The 15422-nt window shown below is 40.3% G+C and overlaps 2 protein-coding genes across 5 annotated transcripts in view; both read left to right on the top strand.

Moving 5' to 3' along the window:
* Window positions 1–15422, top strand: part of si:ch211-51h4.2 — a 91970-nt gene that overhangs the window by 58036 nt on the left and 18512 nt on the right. For all 3 annotated transcript variants that reach the window (XM_036007680.1, XM_036007681.1, XM_031311979.2), the window contains one exon: window positions 6696–6845. In XM_036007680.1, the coding sequence (XP_035863573.1) occupies window positions 6696–6845 (150 nt within the window). The remainder of the gene's footprint in view (window positions 1–6695; window positions 6846–15422) is intronic.
* LOC116058982 (vicilin-like seed storage protein At2g18540) lies at window positions 13008–15136 on the top strand. Of its 2 annotated transcripts, none has more exons than XM_031311985.2 (2): window positions 13008–14019; window positions 14952–15136. In XM_031311985.2, the coding sequence occupies exons 1-2, from the start codon at window positions 13302–13304 to the stop codon at window positions 15008–15010; spliced, it is 777 nt and encodes a 258-aa protein (XP_031167845.1). In that variant the 5' UTR covers window positions 13008–13301; the 3' UTR covers window positions 15011–15136. The 2 variants fall into 2 exon arrangements, with proteins under 2 accessions (XP_031167845.1, XP_031167844.1); XM_031311984.2 differs by having other exon boundaries at window positions 13008–14023.

Here is a 15422-nt window from a genome sequence, read left to right as displayed (position 1 = left end):
GACAGTACAAGCAATGGGTAAAATCTGTGAGTCTAAAATGGAGAAAGCTATCATGTTACTGTGTCCTACCAATTACCAATTTCATTTAATCTTGCTCTACCAAACAAGAAGCAGCATCAATAAAGCTTTCTTCTTTGTATCTATTTTACATAGATCAAAACTAGTCACAATCAATGTTAGCAACGGTGCAATCTAACAAAGTAGTTTCTTCAACAAGCTTCTTCCACCGAATATATCCTAAAGACATGCAAATGAATTTCATTGTGTCACTGTCTGCTGTGACCGGGCACTGAGTATGTGTGACCTCTATCTGGATGACTGACAAGGAGATATGAAGGAGAGAGAAGGACAAGAAAGTGGTGGAATATCTGAAGAAGAAATACTGTACCTCCTGGGAGCCCAGTCTCTGAAGACCTACACGATGGCGAACAAAATTGAGCTTATGTGTTGTGCGGCTGTACAATTCAGCAACCTGTCCAGGGCTGTTGCCACAGGCATGGAAGGAGTTCCAACCCTAGCCATGTTAAAATCCGGCAAGTTTGACTGAGCATTGTCACCCTCCAGTTTTGTGCCAGGAAGGTGTTGCAGGGAGCTCTTTTGTCTGTGCTTTGTTTTCTGAAAACATTCAAGCAGCCGAGGAGAAGTGAACGCTGCTGCTCACCCTGGTTACAAACCAGCTAGCCATCCATTCAGCTAGACATCTATCCCTAACCAGCTGTTGTCATCAGCCTTCAAAAGAAGCGACAAGGTTCTTTAATCTATATTTATGGCTGCGTCGCCTGTAGTATGAGTAGGTACGAAGCAGTCCATGGTGAATCTGTCTGAGACAGACAGAACTGTTCTCTAGCTACAGCATGTACTCTGGGGGCTCCAAAGAAAGACAGGCAGGAGAATGTGCATGATATACTGATAGCTCCCAACCAATGGATCCTTAGTGGAAGAGCTCTCCTCAGAGGTTGCCCCCCCATCAAGCTCTATCAGGTGGATGTATCAGGGTGTCTCTTGATGTCTATTTGGAATTGTGGTTCAAATGACTTTTGAGAGGTGAATCCATCTACCCCTTTCCCCTTTTTTCAGTGGGCTTTATTTACAGTTACACATGTGCCTTTTCCTTAGTCTGTGCTTTACACCTCTAGAAGCATAGTGCAGATGTTAGAGATTGTTAAGGTCCTGGAAAGTTGAGGATCTGGTCTAAGTTGGTGCAATTTGTCTCAGTGTGTTTGTAGAGTCTTGTAACTTCTTTTGCCTGTGTCAAAGTTCAGCATGATGACCAGCTAAGTGCATAGAGGCTAATACTATGACTGCAGCCTTATTTTTTCTAAGACCACAGTAAACAAGGCCCAATAATACAGCATATTCTTACGTTTCATTCCTCTCCTGTACCGGTCCATCCATATGATCCATAGGTTCTGCCTTGGCTGTATAGTGTCTGGGTCACAGCAGGCCTAACATCTAAGCCCTTACAGCCTTTTTAGAGAAGCCTGTGTTATGTTTCTATGAACATTGGCAGAGTCCACACATTTTGTTACCCTGCCACTTCACAAGGGACTAAACTAGTGCACACCCCCTTTTATGGGGCTCATATTTACAGACTTGTGTTGGGTTGGTTTGCAAAGTGTGCATTAAGAGGTCATTATGCTTTAAATGAAGTACTTGTCGGGTCATTGAACAGCATTTGAAACCCCCTTTCCCCCCAAACCTTTCCAATGTCAGAACTGGGTAGATATGTCGGTATGTAGAGTAAAGAAAGTAGGCAGGATTTGAACTTCTTACTCATGCTCTCTTTTTTCATTTGTCACACAAGTACTTCCGTCACTTTTCATGTGTACAAACAATTGCAACACCATGAAGCCTTCAAGGAGAGACTGTCCATTATCATCGTTTTAACAATTATGGCATTTTGCTTTGACAGCAGGTATTTCTCCCCACCTTTTAGCATTGACATTTGTAACAGCTGTAAACAGCTGTTTTGCCTTCAGATGCTGTCATATGACACGTTCTACACTCTAGTTATTTTTAAATATGCCCTGGGTTGTTTTACCTGTATGAAACTATTACCCACTTTAGAACATTGTGCAGACTAACTACACGGGGCATTACACGAAACAGCTATTTTATTTTAATCATTCCAGCTGTCTATGCAGGCCGTGTAATGGCTCATGTTTCACTCAAGCTATTCGCGTGAGCATGGCTTGAAATATATTTCTGTACTTGTTGTCTAATTTCTTTTGTTTTATTCATGTAACTACAGTGATTGTGTGTTGGGATCTGAGCACTGCCAAAACGTGATCTAGAGTAAATACTGTGTCTGAAGGCATACTGTGTATAAAAGACGTGCTACTCACGCTACGCCTCCTTTTTTTGGATTCACCTTTTAATTTCCACTTATAGATGTGGATAAAGTGTAGCCACACACTTTGAGGAATATGCTGTCATTCATTAGAAATACTCATTGGTGTCACACATCTTTCCACTAGTTCCCTTTTTGTTTGCCAGAGATCATAAACATTTCATCTTATCTAATAGCCCAGTCCTATGATGGAATATTTGAATGGAAGTTTATGCCAAACATCTGAATTGACATTATTTGTTCTTCAAAAGGCTTGACGTCTGACGCAGTTTGTTACCATAAGTTGACTGAAATAATCATGGCTTACACTGCACGGATGCAAATCCTCTCTCTCGCCTTGCTTTCTCACACCGCTCTCTCTCTCTCTCTCTCTCTCTTATCCCACTACTTTTTTTTGGGTCCTCTTCCTGCTTGACGTCCTGGTAAGCAATTTCCTCTGCCTCCATTTTTCAGACCATAATTTTGATTGATAATTATCGTTGGGGACATAATTCTGTTGAGCCACCCAGCAGAGTGAAAGACTAGTAGAATAAAATAGAAATGGTGTGTTGTTGGGTGCATTCAAGCGTAGCCACAACAAATGAATGGATAAATCTCTCAGAGCTGCACTCTGCACTGCCGATTCAAAGAGACCCAACAGCCAGTGCCGCAGAGGGAGGAGAAAACTTACTTGTCCATGACTTGCTTTCTCTCTTTCCCTGCAGCCTAACTTTATGGCCTTTGGTTTCAAACAAAGAACTTGTGATTCACCCTCAGTTCCCCACTTTGTTTTAAGAAAACCTTCAAAGACTAGCTGAACCCTAAAGGATTACCAGGCTGATTTCCACCTGACTTAAACACTTTGACAATCCAGGGGGGAATCCCTGTTGGGGGCCTATTTGGGACTGCTAGTCAGACATGATCGTCTCTCCTTATACACATATCTGAGCTGCTAATAATTGCACATTTGACATAGCAGTTGACGATATCATTATGTATGTGATGCAGTGTTAATCTGCTGTAGATTAGATTGTACATTTATTCTTGGCCTTGGAAACAGTAGTTTATAAAACAGTCTTCCACGGGTTTAATGTGGGTAAAGCGGGAGCGTCAGTAAAACAGTCTGCATTTATCTATAAATTAATATTATTGATTCTCACAGTACCTGCTGTCCACAGCTGCTTTATATAGTGTGAAAAGCTTATCCTTCAGTGAATTCATCTGAATGCATTCATCCCTGCAGTCATCTGAAGGCAGCAGGACACACGTTGATAAATCTGCAGCCTCTGATTTGAAAGGTGCTGCACCAGAGAGCCACTGTGTTTACTTTGACTAGATCATGTGCAAATGACACCAGGCAGCTACACACACCTCTACACACTAGAACTTAAAACAATTGAAGATTAAGGGTTAAAGCTAATTGACTTCAGACAAATAAAGGACAAGCTAAAACAGTTAAAATTGTACGTACACAGTTATGTAAATGTCCGAATAGGTTTTCTCTTGAAATTCCCTTCCTTCAGCAGGGAGCACAGTACAATAAACCTAACAGGCTATACAGTAGAGAACCCAGCAGACACGCAGCACTGAGCGATGGTGTACACATAATACACAAGGAAATTGTTTCCAATGTCAAGTATAGCAAGACTGAGACATTGTCAGTTTCCAAAGATTGCCTCATCTTTTTGATTGAGCATGTTCTGTGATTCAGCATGCTTTCAGAACTAAGGTCATGCTTCATTTCGGCTTAGTATGGCTCAGTCTTCCTGATAAATGTGTAATTGATTCATGGTGGTGTATTTGTAAGCCTTTAAAAGTAGCAAGGCTGGGGCGCCTGAAAAGGTCACTTGGCAGAGCGTGCGCCTCATATACAGGGGCTCAGTCCTTATCGCAGCGGCCGTGGATTCAGCTCCGACCAGCGGCCCTTTGCTACATGTCGTTCCCTCTCTCTCTCTCTCTCTCTCTCCCCTTTCATGTCTGCAGCTGTCATATATAATAAAGGCCTAAAAATGCCCATAAAAATAATCTTAAAAATAAAAAACAAGCAAGTCTCTGTTTCCATGTCAGGCTTGGAGACAGTCTCATTCTCCGAAAGTGAAAAAGAGAAACCAGGCTTGGAAGTAAGACTGCCATGCGCTGGTCGGAACTCAAGTTTGAGACTCGGACTCGAGACGCACTTAAAGGACAAATCCGGCGCAAAATGAACCTAGGGGTTAATAACGCATGTGTACGAGTTTGTCCGTTCTCTGGGATTTGTTTTCATGCTAATCGAATGTGACCAGTTTTATTGCAAACCGCTAATTACCTTATAACGCTAGTTGCGGGGCACGAGTAAAGTAAAAAGAAATTGCTATTTCTATACCACTAAGAAGACTCAAAATAGCACCACACTTCCATGGTAGCATAATGAGGGTCCCTTAACCGAAGTATTGAGAACTTTGTAAGTGTACAGACAGTTTATTAAAAAGATAGTTTAGAAAGACAGTACCTTTCACATATACAGGCGGGCGCCATTTTGGGAAAAAATCCGACCAGTCGAACGATGAACGGCGTGCATATATTTTAATAAACAGATATAATTCATGCATTTCCATGTAGTTATATTTCACAAACGTAATTCCTATTGATCCATTATGAAACCACGGACCATGGGAGATTTCTAGTTACAGTTCAGCTCACGTTGCACGGCGTTCGTCGTTTGACTGGTCGTGACTGTTTTCCCAAGTTTGGTTCTGAGCAGGCGGTATACAGTGGGTGTATCAGAGCTTTTTCATTCAAAACAGCTGCTTGTGTGTGGTGAGACTGGATCAAAATAGTAAAGTTGTGCGCCAAAAAAACAAAACAATGAGCTGAAAAACACAGGGGAACTGCAGAGTTGGATAATTCTCAGTGGGCTCAGTGGGCCCCGTTCACATTACACATCCATTGTTCACATTAAGATATTGATTAGTGCAGCTTAGTGGCAGTTCTACAGATTTAAGGTCATGGTGTAGCTTTGGGACAGGACAGGGCAACTTCCTCCTATAAGAAACGGAAGCTTGTAACTAATCTCAAACTGCTTTTTTTCCCTGTTTGCAAATAATTGAATCCTGCTTCTTCCAGCATTGAATTGTTTTGGCAAAATTATTTACCAGATCTTGTAGAAATTTTGGGATGGCTTGTGGTTACATTGGCTCATTGTATCTAGAGATATTCCGATACCATTTTTTTCTTTGCGAACTGATTCCGATACCTGAACTTGCGTAGCGGCCAATGCCAAGTAGCCTACCGATCTGATACCAGTGTATTAAAAAAAAAAAAAAATATATATATATATATATATATATATATATATATATATATATTATATATAATATAATATAATTATCAGCTGTATACGACTAACCCTGTTTGGATCTTATATGTTTGCTATCATTGTTGTTTGGTCTGGCTCAGGTTTAACCCTTTGTAAAACATGAACAAATACATACAGAGAATGAATGCCATATAACTTTCTTTAATTATGTAGTTTGACAGTCAGTCATAACTAAAAAGATGAGTTTTATTCTGGGCTAAAGTACATGGTATTTGAATGGTGCGTAGAGTTTCGTACTCAGTGATACTGATACCAGCATTTTGGGCAGTATCAGAGGCATTTCTGATACTGGTTTCGTTTAGGAACAACTCTAATTTATCTCCATGTGAGCAAAGAACTGCCATTAATACTAAGAGCACCCCATGCTGGGCGGTTATAAAACTGCACTGTGATTGGACATCAAACTGTAGCTTTTTTGAAACATGCTCCATCAAATCATTTGTTGCCAGAAAACTAAATTGCTATATGTTGTTAGATCCTGTCCAAATTCTTGCCTTTTTAACCAATAAAGTAACCAATAACCATTTAAGACCTCTTTGTAGGCTCAGCTTTATAGTGAACTTCACATATCCCAAGGACAACAAGATCATATTGGTTTTCGAAACAAATATATTTTATATGTTTTTCCAAAATGTGTTGCAGCAGTAACATTAGTAGCTGATATTACAGTGTTTAAAGGTGCTGAGAATTTGATCAACATATGTCTTATTTGAGCTGTTGTGACGAAAACATCCTGATGTAGAAAGAATAGGTGATGGGAGGACATTAATTTGTTGTTAAATTAGTTGAAGTTTGCGTATTGACAGTGGCTAAATAAGTGAAGGTATATGTGCTCCAATGAATGCCATGTTATTCATGTAATACTAATTTGCATCTACCAACTATCAACTTTCTGTGTGTTTGTGTTTGTGTTTGTGTGTGTGTGTGTGTGTGTGTGTGTGTGTGTGTGTGTGTGTGTGTGTGTGTGTGTGTGTGTGTGTGTGTGTGTGTGTGTGTGTGTGTGTGTCTCAGGTGCTGGGCGGTGCTGGAAATCGTGCCCCAGACGTCAATACCAGAAAGGTGGCTGGCAGCTGAGACGACAACCCAGCCCGGCCCCAGCAACCTGTCTGGTCCTCATTCCTCCGCCTCCCGTGTGCTGTACTCCAACATCTCACTAGAAGAGTAAGTCTTTACTCTGAATTATCTCTTGTCCTGTTTTGTGCCTTCCATCAAATCCAACAATCATTTGGCCACAGACCTACTTTTGTAGCCTGTAAGTTATTGCTGCCTAAACCTATTCTCTATCATTAAGGTCAGGCACTACTTAAGCTAAGTTCCCACTACAAGACTTTTAAAGTCGCTAGTTCGCTGTACTCTTCACACTACACAACTTTCTGTCTTGCTGTCTTGTTTTCACATTAACTGACTGATCAGTGACAGCGGCTCACACACTACAAGATCATTCACCAGGAGGAATCCCCGAGTTTAGTCTCCAAACTACGTTTTTGTCACGAAAACACACGCAAGGTTTACAATCCCTAGGTGTAGAACAAAAAGACACAAAAACAGTTTTGTCCCGGCAGCCATTACACTGAGGAATAAGTCATAGCTATACTTTGCACAGATGTTCAATTATTTTTGCTTTTATGTATGCATTTATTTATTATATTTAACCTTTATGTATGTTTTCATAACCTAAAAAAATGTTTACTGATTAATTTTGTTTTACTTTCTTTTTACTATTAGTATTTAGTTCACATCAATATTTAAGTATAATCTGGACCGGTAAGAACTTTTTAATTTTTTATTTTAATTTTTGCCATTTCTTAATTTCCATTGTCTTAAGTTGAATGATGTGTAATATGTGCCTCTTTGTTTTTTTCCCATTTGTGTGTATGAGGACTCTACTACAAACAAAATCTACCTCTGGGTACTAATAAAGTAACTTGAACTTTGAACTTGAACTTGCAAGAAGTGACACGGGACAAGACGTAATACCATATGCGAGGCAGGATTTTTGGATGTCCACCAGAAACAAGTGCACCACGTTGTTAGTGCCGCGATAAAACAATATGGGACAGTAGTCTGCCCTGTAGTGGACTTTTTTTTTTTTTTTTTTTTTTACAGTTGATTCAATTATGTATCCACAGACATTAGATGAACCAGGGTTTATCACTTATGGTTTGCCTCTGTTATCTCCAGGGAAATAACTGGGGGCTTCTCCTTTAGTCACTTTGAAATACATTTTACTTACTGCAGTAGTCCCCACCACATTATTGATTGAAGGCCAAGACTTTACTGTAAATGTCTCGGTGCAGTGCAGCACGGCTGGGCACTGCTATGACCTGATCAAATGAACCAAAATAAAGGAGTAAATGCTCCAGAGGTCACTCTGCAGCTGATGAGAACAAGCCCTTACATGATCTTGGGATCAAACCAAAGTATTGATGTTGGGATGTGCAGAACACAACTATAAAGCAGCAGGGTTTTGTTACTCAATGTAAAATCCTAAGACCATTAGAACTGATTCAGCCTCTTTTTTCATTAAAACAGTTTTTCAGTCGCTACAAAATTTTACATTTTCTGTCACAAATGGGAAGGCTGACATTTGCAAAAATCCTTGGTTGAAACTGGACACAAAACTATAAAACAGCTAGTTTCATTGAAGTTGACGGTTTATTATTGACCTTGTACACAGCAGCTGACAGACAATCTCAACTCAAGGTCTACTTACTCAATTGTTCTGGAGTTTAAAATTGTTGTGCAGGATGGAGAGACAGACTCAATCATGGATGGACTGTAGATGGATATGTACATATGTAAAAAAAAAATAGAGCCACAGCCTATCAAAGCAACTATTCCAAAGTGTCTGTTCTCTGAGGTAGAATGACAAATTAAAAAATAACATTCATAGGTATCGAGCCCTTTTTATGCCATCACATTGTCCTTGCTTTTTGTCATCAGAATTGTACAGTACGCTATTCCGTTGACGCCCCAAAGGTGACAGTGATGATACATCAGCAGAGAACTGTGTGAATGTGCACAATTAACGGCTTGTACTGAATATGTAATTATTTCAAAGCGTCTTTGAATTGTAATAGCTTCCTGGCTCAGGCCCTCCCTTTCCATTAAATCCTCCTTCATTCCACTGATTTGCAGAACAACCATTTTTCATTCTGATTGCTTGGCATACATTTTTATTTCTGTTTTATTTCTCCCCTCTACCCATCACTGTTCATCGTTCATCTATTTAAAAAGCAGGGCTCCTGTGACCCACATGGTTAAGACAACCTTAGCGACAGGTACTCTGCTCTCCCCGCTTGGCAAAGCTGTGGCTTTCATAGACCAACATTGCCCCCTAGTGGATTTTATCTATTGTGTTGTGCCTGTCTAAGAAGCATAGTGTAGTTGTTCCCTTCATCTGTTGAGTCTTTCAGAGCAGCAATGTGCATTTAAAACAATGTAAGGCTAGGATAAAGGGGACAATATCAAAGTTTCAGCTTTACAGAGACCAGGTTAATTAAATTAAAATGAATTGAAACTTAACAATGTATAATTAATGCAGACTGATTATTAAATGCCACTTACTGGGTCTTTTTTATATGGAGCCACAGGTGCTCAGTGATGCAGTACAAGGGAAACAAGACAAATAGTGGCACTAATGGTTGAATTTCACTCTGAAAGAAATTATGAACTCTTCCAAGTAAAAATGGGAACCAAAGTTGAGTTATGCTTACATGTTTGAGAGTAGAGTTGGGGTTTGTTTCAGTAATTTACATATTCATGTGGCAGACGTGCTTGTCCAAAGCAACGTAGAAATGAGGTACAATCCTTGCCACAGAAAATCAAGCAGAAACCTTCGAGAAACTAGGGCTGTACCCAATGTCGTTTTTTTTTTTACGTTCAAAGCTTCTATTGAGGTTTTTGAATGAATTGACCTAAAAGCTGCAGCTTGTTCTTCGGAGGCAGACCATTAAATATGCATTTGAATGTTGATTTATAATTTGAATGTCAACGTTATATATTAAGTAGTCTATATCCACGACGTTCCACTTCCGGGATTGCTCCGGTGTCCCGTCGGAAATTTCACCAGATGTCACTCTTTTCGGCCGGATGTCCGTTACCTTCCGCTTTCTTTGTGTTGGCATTCTAAACTCCGGTAGATTTATGAGGACTATGGTTAACTGCTCCTCAGATCTCCGCAGGGTAAATCCAGACAGCTAGCTAGACTATCTGTCCAATCTGAGTTTTCTGTTGCACGACTAAAACAACTTTTGAACGTACACATGTTCCACCAAAACAAGTTCCTTCCCGAGGCTATTTTGCAGCGGCACTGTGGCTCCGTCTGGCACTTAGCGCTGCCCATGGCGATTGCTGTTCTTCCTCCACAGCGCTGTGGAGGAAGGTCTAGTAATGTGAGACTAGGCTGTACCCAATGTTGTTGTTGTTTTTTGTGAATGAATTGACCCCTAATTTACTGAGTTAGATGTGAAAATATTCTGGCTCTACACGCTGTTTTTCCCAGCTGTCTCTCTCTGCCGTTGCTGGCATCTTTGTGAGAGTCGAGTAAGAGCCGCTGTTCAGCACAGCTTGTTCTTAGGAGGCAGACCATTCGGTACAGCCCTAGCCTCAACACTGACTTCCACGCTCCACCTGAAGCAAGTGCAACAAGTAACATTTTCAGTGCATGACTTTTACTTGTAACAGAGTATTTTTAAAGTGGGGTATTAGTACTTTGACTTAAGTAAAGGATCTAAATACTTCTTCCAACACTGAACACAAGTCATCGGAAATGTGGCCTAGAGATGACTAGACTTAAGCACACCGGGGCAACCTCTAGCTCACCCAGTAGTGCGTGCGCCCCATGTAGGCTAAGTACTGGCAGCGGCCCGGGTTTCGAATCCGACCTGCGGCCTTTTGCTGCATGTCGACCCCCCTCTCTCTCCCCTTTCCTGCCTCAAGCTATCCCATCAATTAAAGGCCATAAAAGCCCCAAAAAACATCTTTAAAAAAAATAAATAAATATATATATATATATATATATATATGTAAGAACACTAAACATGACTACATGTTTTTGTCTTACTGTGAACAATAAAATAATAGTGGTCATGCAAACGTTTTGCCAGCCTGGATTAAATGTGTGCTTTTTGTTTTGTTCTTATGAGACATGCTAACACAACATTGCACAGAACAAACTGGCAAACTTTGATTTATCTGTTGTTCAGTTTTACAGTTAAAAATATAAAATAGTAAATGTGGCATTTGAAAATGTTGGCAGTTGGTCAGCACTTAGTGACACCTCTTTTGGCACCTCTTTCGCGGCCTCCAAACATTTCTTTCTGCCAGTCATGCTTTGGGAGATTTTACCCAACTCTGAGAACTGTGAATGGGGATTTTAATCTGGTAATCTAAAAACCTAAAATAAGTAGAATACGGCGACTGACAGAAGCAAAGAATATGAATTGCACAATTAATCATTTTTAAAGGTTATTTGAAACTATAATTGACGTCAAACATTGTTTTATATGTTGCCAGGGAAACACTGATGGACGCAAAGAATGTGGACATTTAAACAGAAAACAGAAAACTTTTATTCATTATTTGGAAATGCAATTGACATCAAACTATTTCAAAAATGTTGCCTCAAATGGTGTTCTTTCAACTGAAAGTCATGCGTCATCTGTGGCAAGCGATATCTTTGAAATCTGGTATGATGAGTGGATCAACGCTGAGGCAGATAAAAGGAAATACTTCACTAACTTACACACAGAGAGGGAATAGGCTGCAATGACTAAGCTTATTTTTATGAATATGTTAAATTACAGACCAAAGAAAGTTCCACAATATGATAAACTTCAAGCTACAAAAAATACTTGATGGAAAGACTATTGGAGACAAAAAAGTGGTTTAGTTTTTTGTTGTATCAACACAGCCAATAGAAAATAATAGCTCGATAGAAATAACAGCTTGTCAGGTTACATTTACACTGCTACGTTTTGGTTTTTAAGCAGAGTTTTGAGCCAAAGGAGATCTCCGTGCACACAAGTTTTTTATGTCCAGTAGAAGAACTAAGCTCCATTTAAACTAACTCGTGAACATTCTCCTATACTGGGCATGGGCGTGCCCGGGGTAAACAGGAGGCAGCGTGTATACTCCGCCCGTTGCTGGTAGTTGCCATGGTAATGTTAGTAGCATAGTCTCAGAGATCGAGACATCATGACCCAATCAGGCGGCGAAACGTTGGCGTCAGTGTTGGTGTTGCCAAAGGTCTCCGTTTGCGGCCGTTGAGACTGCAACACAACCCCGCAGATTCCTAACCAAAACAAGGTCAGAAGAGTTTTCAGATTGTCTCCGGTTTAGGAGCTCTGAAATGCCAGAGCAGTGTGAATGCAAGGTGTAAACGTAGCAAAAGGTATTCGTTTTTAAACCAAAACGTAGCAATGTAAATGTAGCCTCAGTCAGTTTGTGTTATACTAACACCAATATCCTCCCTCCACCCCAAATAAAAAAAAAAAAATGAGTAGCCTATTTTATTTTGTCCTCGTCGGTTCAACCAATCATAAAAATGCCACAACGAAACAATATGTTTTACTAATATAAAAAACATGGAGACACAACAACAGTGACACTTTTCTAATCTGTAGGTTTTCCCTAAAGCGGAATTTTTGGCCAGACTGCACGCGCATAAATCCGAGCAGGTTCAGGGGGAGACCATCAGACCGTGGCTGGACTATTCTAGACTCCCCACTTCATGCCCCCATTAAAGCAAAAAGTTGCCACACGGTGATTTAAGGGAAACAGGAGGATTTTCCAGTTCAGTTGTTCCTCAATCGACGCCGACTCTGTCAGTGGCCATGTTGTCTGAAGTGCAGCTGCAGGCTACTGGTAAGCTAACATTACCCTGTGTCTTTAGCTGCATGCTACCAGCCAGTAAGCTATACAATGTGTCTGTTTTTCTTGTGCAAGTAGGTGGGGGTGGAAAGAGAAAAAAAATACAGGGGAAATCACCGATCCTGCTTTTGATTTTGATAGTCGTAATCAAAAGTTCATTTTGATTAATTCTCTGATTCAAAAATCGAAATCCTGACACCCATAATTACCATGCAAAAACACATTGAGGTGCTGTCAAGAACATGCCAAACTAATGAAATGTCTTCTCATTTGTGACCCTCACAAAGGAGATAACAGCTCACACTCTGACATTACAAGCCAAAGAGGTTTCGAAAAGATCTGTTTTCAGTGACCTAAAACCCAGTTTGCGTGTGGACAAAATGCCAAAACGCACAGAAAAAGCAAAGTTAAAAAAAAAAAAAACGTGTACTAGGCCTTAGTTAGAAAAATATCCCATTTAGGACTGACAGCGGCTGGTTGAGGCCGGTGTAACACCGGGCCCGGATGCTATATCAGAGTCTGTGCTGCTCTTGGATTTAAGGAAGTTTAACGCATCTGTTTTTACTCTGCCTCAAATCCTTTTCTTAGTAAAAGTTTGAAAATACCAACTCCTTATTGGAAATCTACACTGGAACTCTGAGCATTCTAGAAGCAGAGGAGTGATGAAAGTATTCCATAATTCCATCACTCTTCTGCTTCTAGAGTTTAATACATAGATATAAAACATATATATATACAGTATATATGGTGTCATTACTTAACCAAAAACCTCCACAAGAGACAGACTCAAAGCAAACCAACCTGCATGAGAACACACAAAGAGAAAAAAACATGATGTCAAGACAACAAAGTCAACTCGAGAATGAAATGGAGATTGTTAAGAGTTTCAGGAAACTGACCCCAGAGGAGAGAAGGAAAGAGCTCAGAAGAGACATATTTAGAGAGTTGAGGAACATGGAGATGGAGCGCAGAGAGAGAGCTGCTCTCACAGCGCTTCAGAGGCAAATGAGGGAAAAAGAGGAAAAAGACAAAGAAACTGAAAGATTGCAAAGTCAGAAAAAGAGATATGAGGAGGAGAGGAGGAGGCCGGAAGCCAAACAGAGGGAGGAGGAGAAAAGGAGGGAGAATGAGCAAAAGGCCCTTGAGAAACAAAAACAGGAGCAACTGAAGAAAGCGAGGCTTGAGTGGAAGAAGGTGATGATGGTGGACGAGGAGCCGATCACAAGGCCCAGATTCGCTCCGAGTGATCTGAAAAAGGAGCAGAGGAGGTGCGGAGAGGCTCAGCGAAGAGTGGAAGATGAATCCAGCTTTAAGAGCCTGACCTCGAAGCTGAAGGGCCAGGAGCAGAGTAAAAGAAAAACCCTGTTCAACAACTGGGTTGGAGAGCCAACTGAGACGAACAGGAGCTCCACCCAAACGGCTCCACCCCCCTCCACTGAAATAACAAGCCTCAAGTCGGAAAGTACGTGTCTCATTTTTATCCATTCGTTCTACAGCAATTCACTACCTTGTGTTATATTGCAATTTTTTTCTATGCTAATTCAGACTGCACAATTAATCGCAAATGTATTGAAATCGCAATATGGACTAGGCCACTGGTTCTCAAACTATGGTACAAGGACCACTGGTGGTACGCAAGCTCCCTCTAGTGGTACGCGGATGGAATCTATGATATATTGTAAAAATTGAAATAAATCAATTACAAAACATAATATGATATACTTCAACATTTCAAAAGAAAATACTTAAACTATGATCAGTGAAATGGGGGATTAGGGTTAGTTACCCTGATAAAAATAGGGTCAAGGTTTAAAAAAAACAAATTTACTCTTTAAGCAGCGGTGGTGAAGTCTCCACAGCACCTGCTAGCATCAAATGGTGCAAAACAGTAAGGAGATTTGACCCAAGTTACCTCAAATTTGGATTCAGTTGGAGCGGGACAGTCAACAATAAATATTTATATGTTATAAGGTATAAACCTGCGTCCTGCGTGAACTGTCCGTAGCTGAATAGGGTAGGCCTGCGCTCCCGTCGGCACAATGGTGAGAGCCTCCTAGGACCGAGGTGTAAGAAGTTTGAGAACCATTGGACTAGTGCAATATCTAAATTGTATATATAAAAAATATGTGTCAAACCATTCTGAATAAGGTATTGTGGTGCTGCAGGGACGCCTCGGCCTACAAATCCTCGCAAAAATCACACTAATCATTTAATTTTTTTTATTTGTATATATATCTTTATGAAAATGAGAATAATGATCCAACATGATCATTCCCTCCAATATTGTGAATCATGTCGCAATTGCAATATCAGTCAAAAATAATTGCAATTCGATATTTTCCTCTTATCGTGCAAACCTAATGCTAATCATCTTTTATTTTCTTATAAAAACAGCAACACCAAGATCCAGGAGGAGAGGGAGGGCTACTCAAACCTTGAGCCATTTGTCATAGCAGTTTGACTGCTATACTGACCTGTCCAGAAACAGCATCCTCAAAAAATCCATCTTCTGAATGTACTGTAAACAGAGGGATTTTATTAATGGTCTTCTGATAAATAAAACTGTGCTGCATTGAAAACATTTGAGTTGTCCTTTTTAAGTAGTGAAAATGCAACTAAAAGTAGTGAAAGTGCCTAAATACACAAATGCCATGGTCATGTCATTGTGTGGTGAATTAACAGCCTCAAGAATGCTGACTGAAAACTGCAAAAGTCAACAATCCTCTTGAATAGAGCAGGTTATTCAAAGATAAGAGAGAAAGGCTGAGGTTAATTCATTCTGAAGTGCCCTTTTGTTCCTGACCACACAACCCATTTCCTCTGACTCATAAACGTGTGTTGCCTCTGATGTGGGACAGTCAGTAC

Source organism: Sander lucioperca, chromosome 11 (assembly GCF_008315115.2).
Source record: "Sander lucioperca isolate FBNREF2018 chromosome 11, SLUC_FBN_1.2, whole genome shotgun sequence".
NCBI lineage: Eukaryota > Metazoa > Chordata > Actinopteri > Perciformes > Percidae > Sander > Sander lucioperca.
This window is presented reverse-complemented; position numbering and strand designations above follow the sequence as displayed.

Coding starts and splice junctions, on each gene's coding strand:
- LOC116058982 (XM_031311984.2), top strand. CDS start 13,302: ATGGTGTCATTACTTAACCAAAAACCTCCACAAGAGACAGACTCAAAG. Junction 14,024..14,951: donor AGCCTCAAGTCGGAAAGTAC/GTGTCTCATTTT, acceptor TTATAAAAACAG/CAACACCAAGATCCAGGAGG.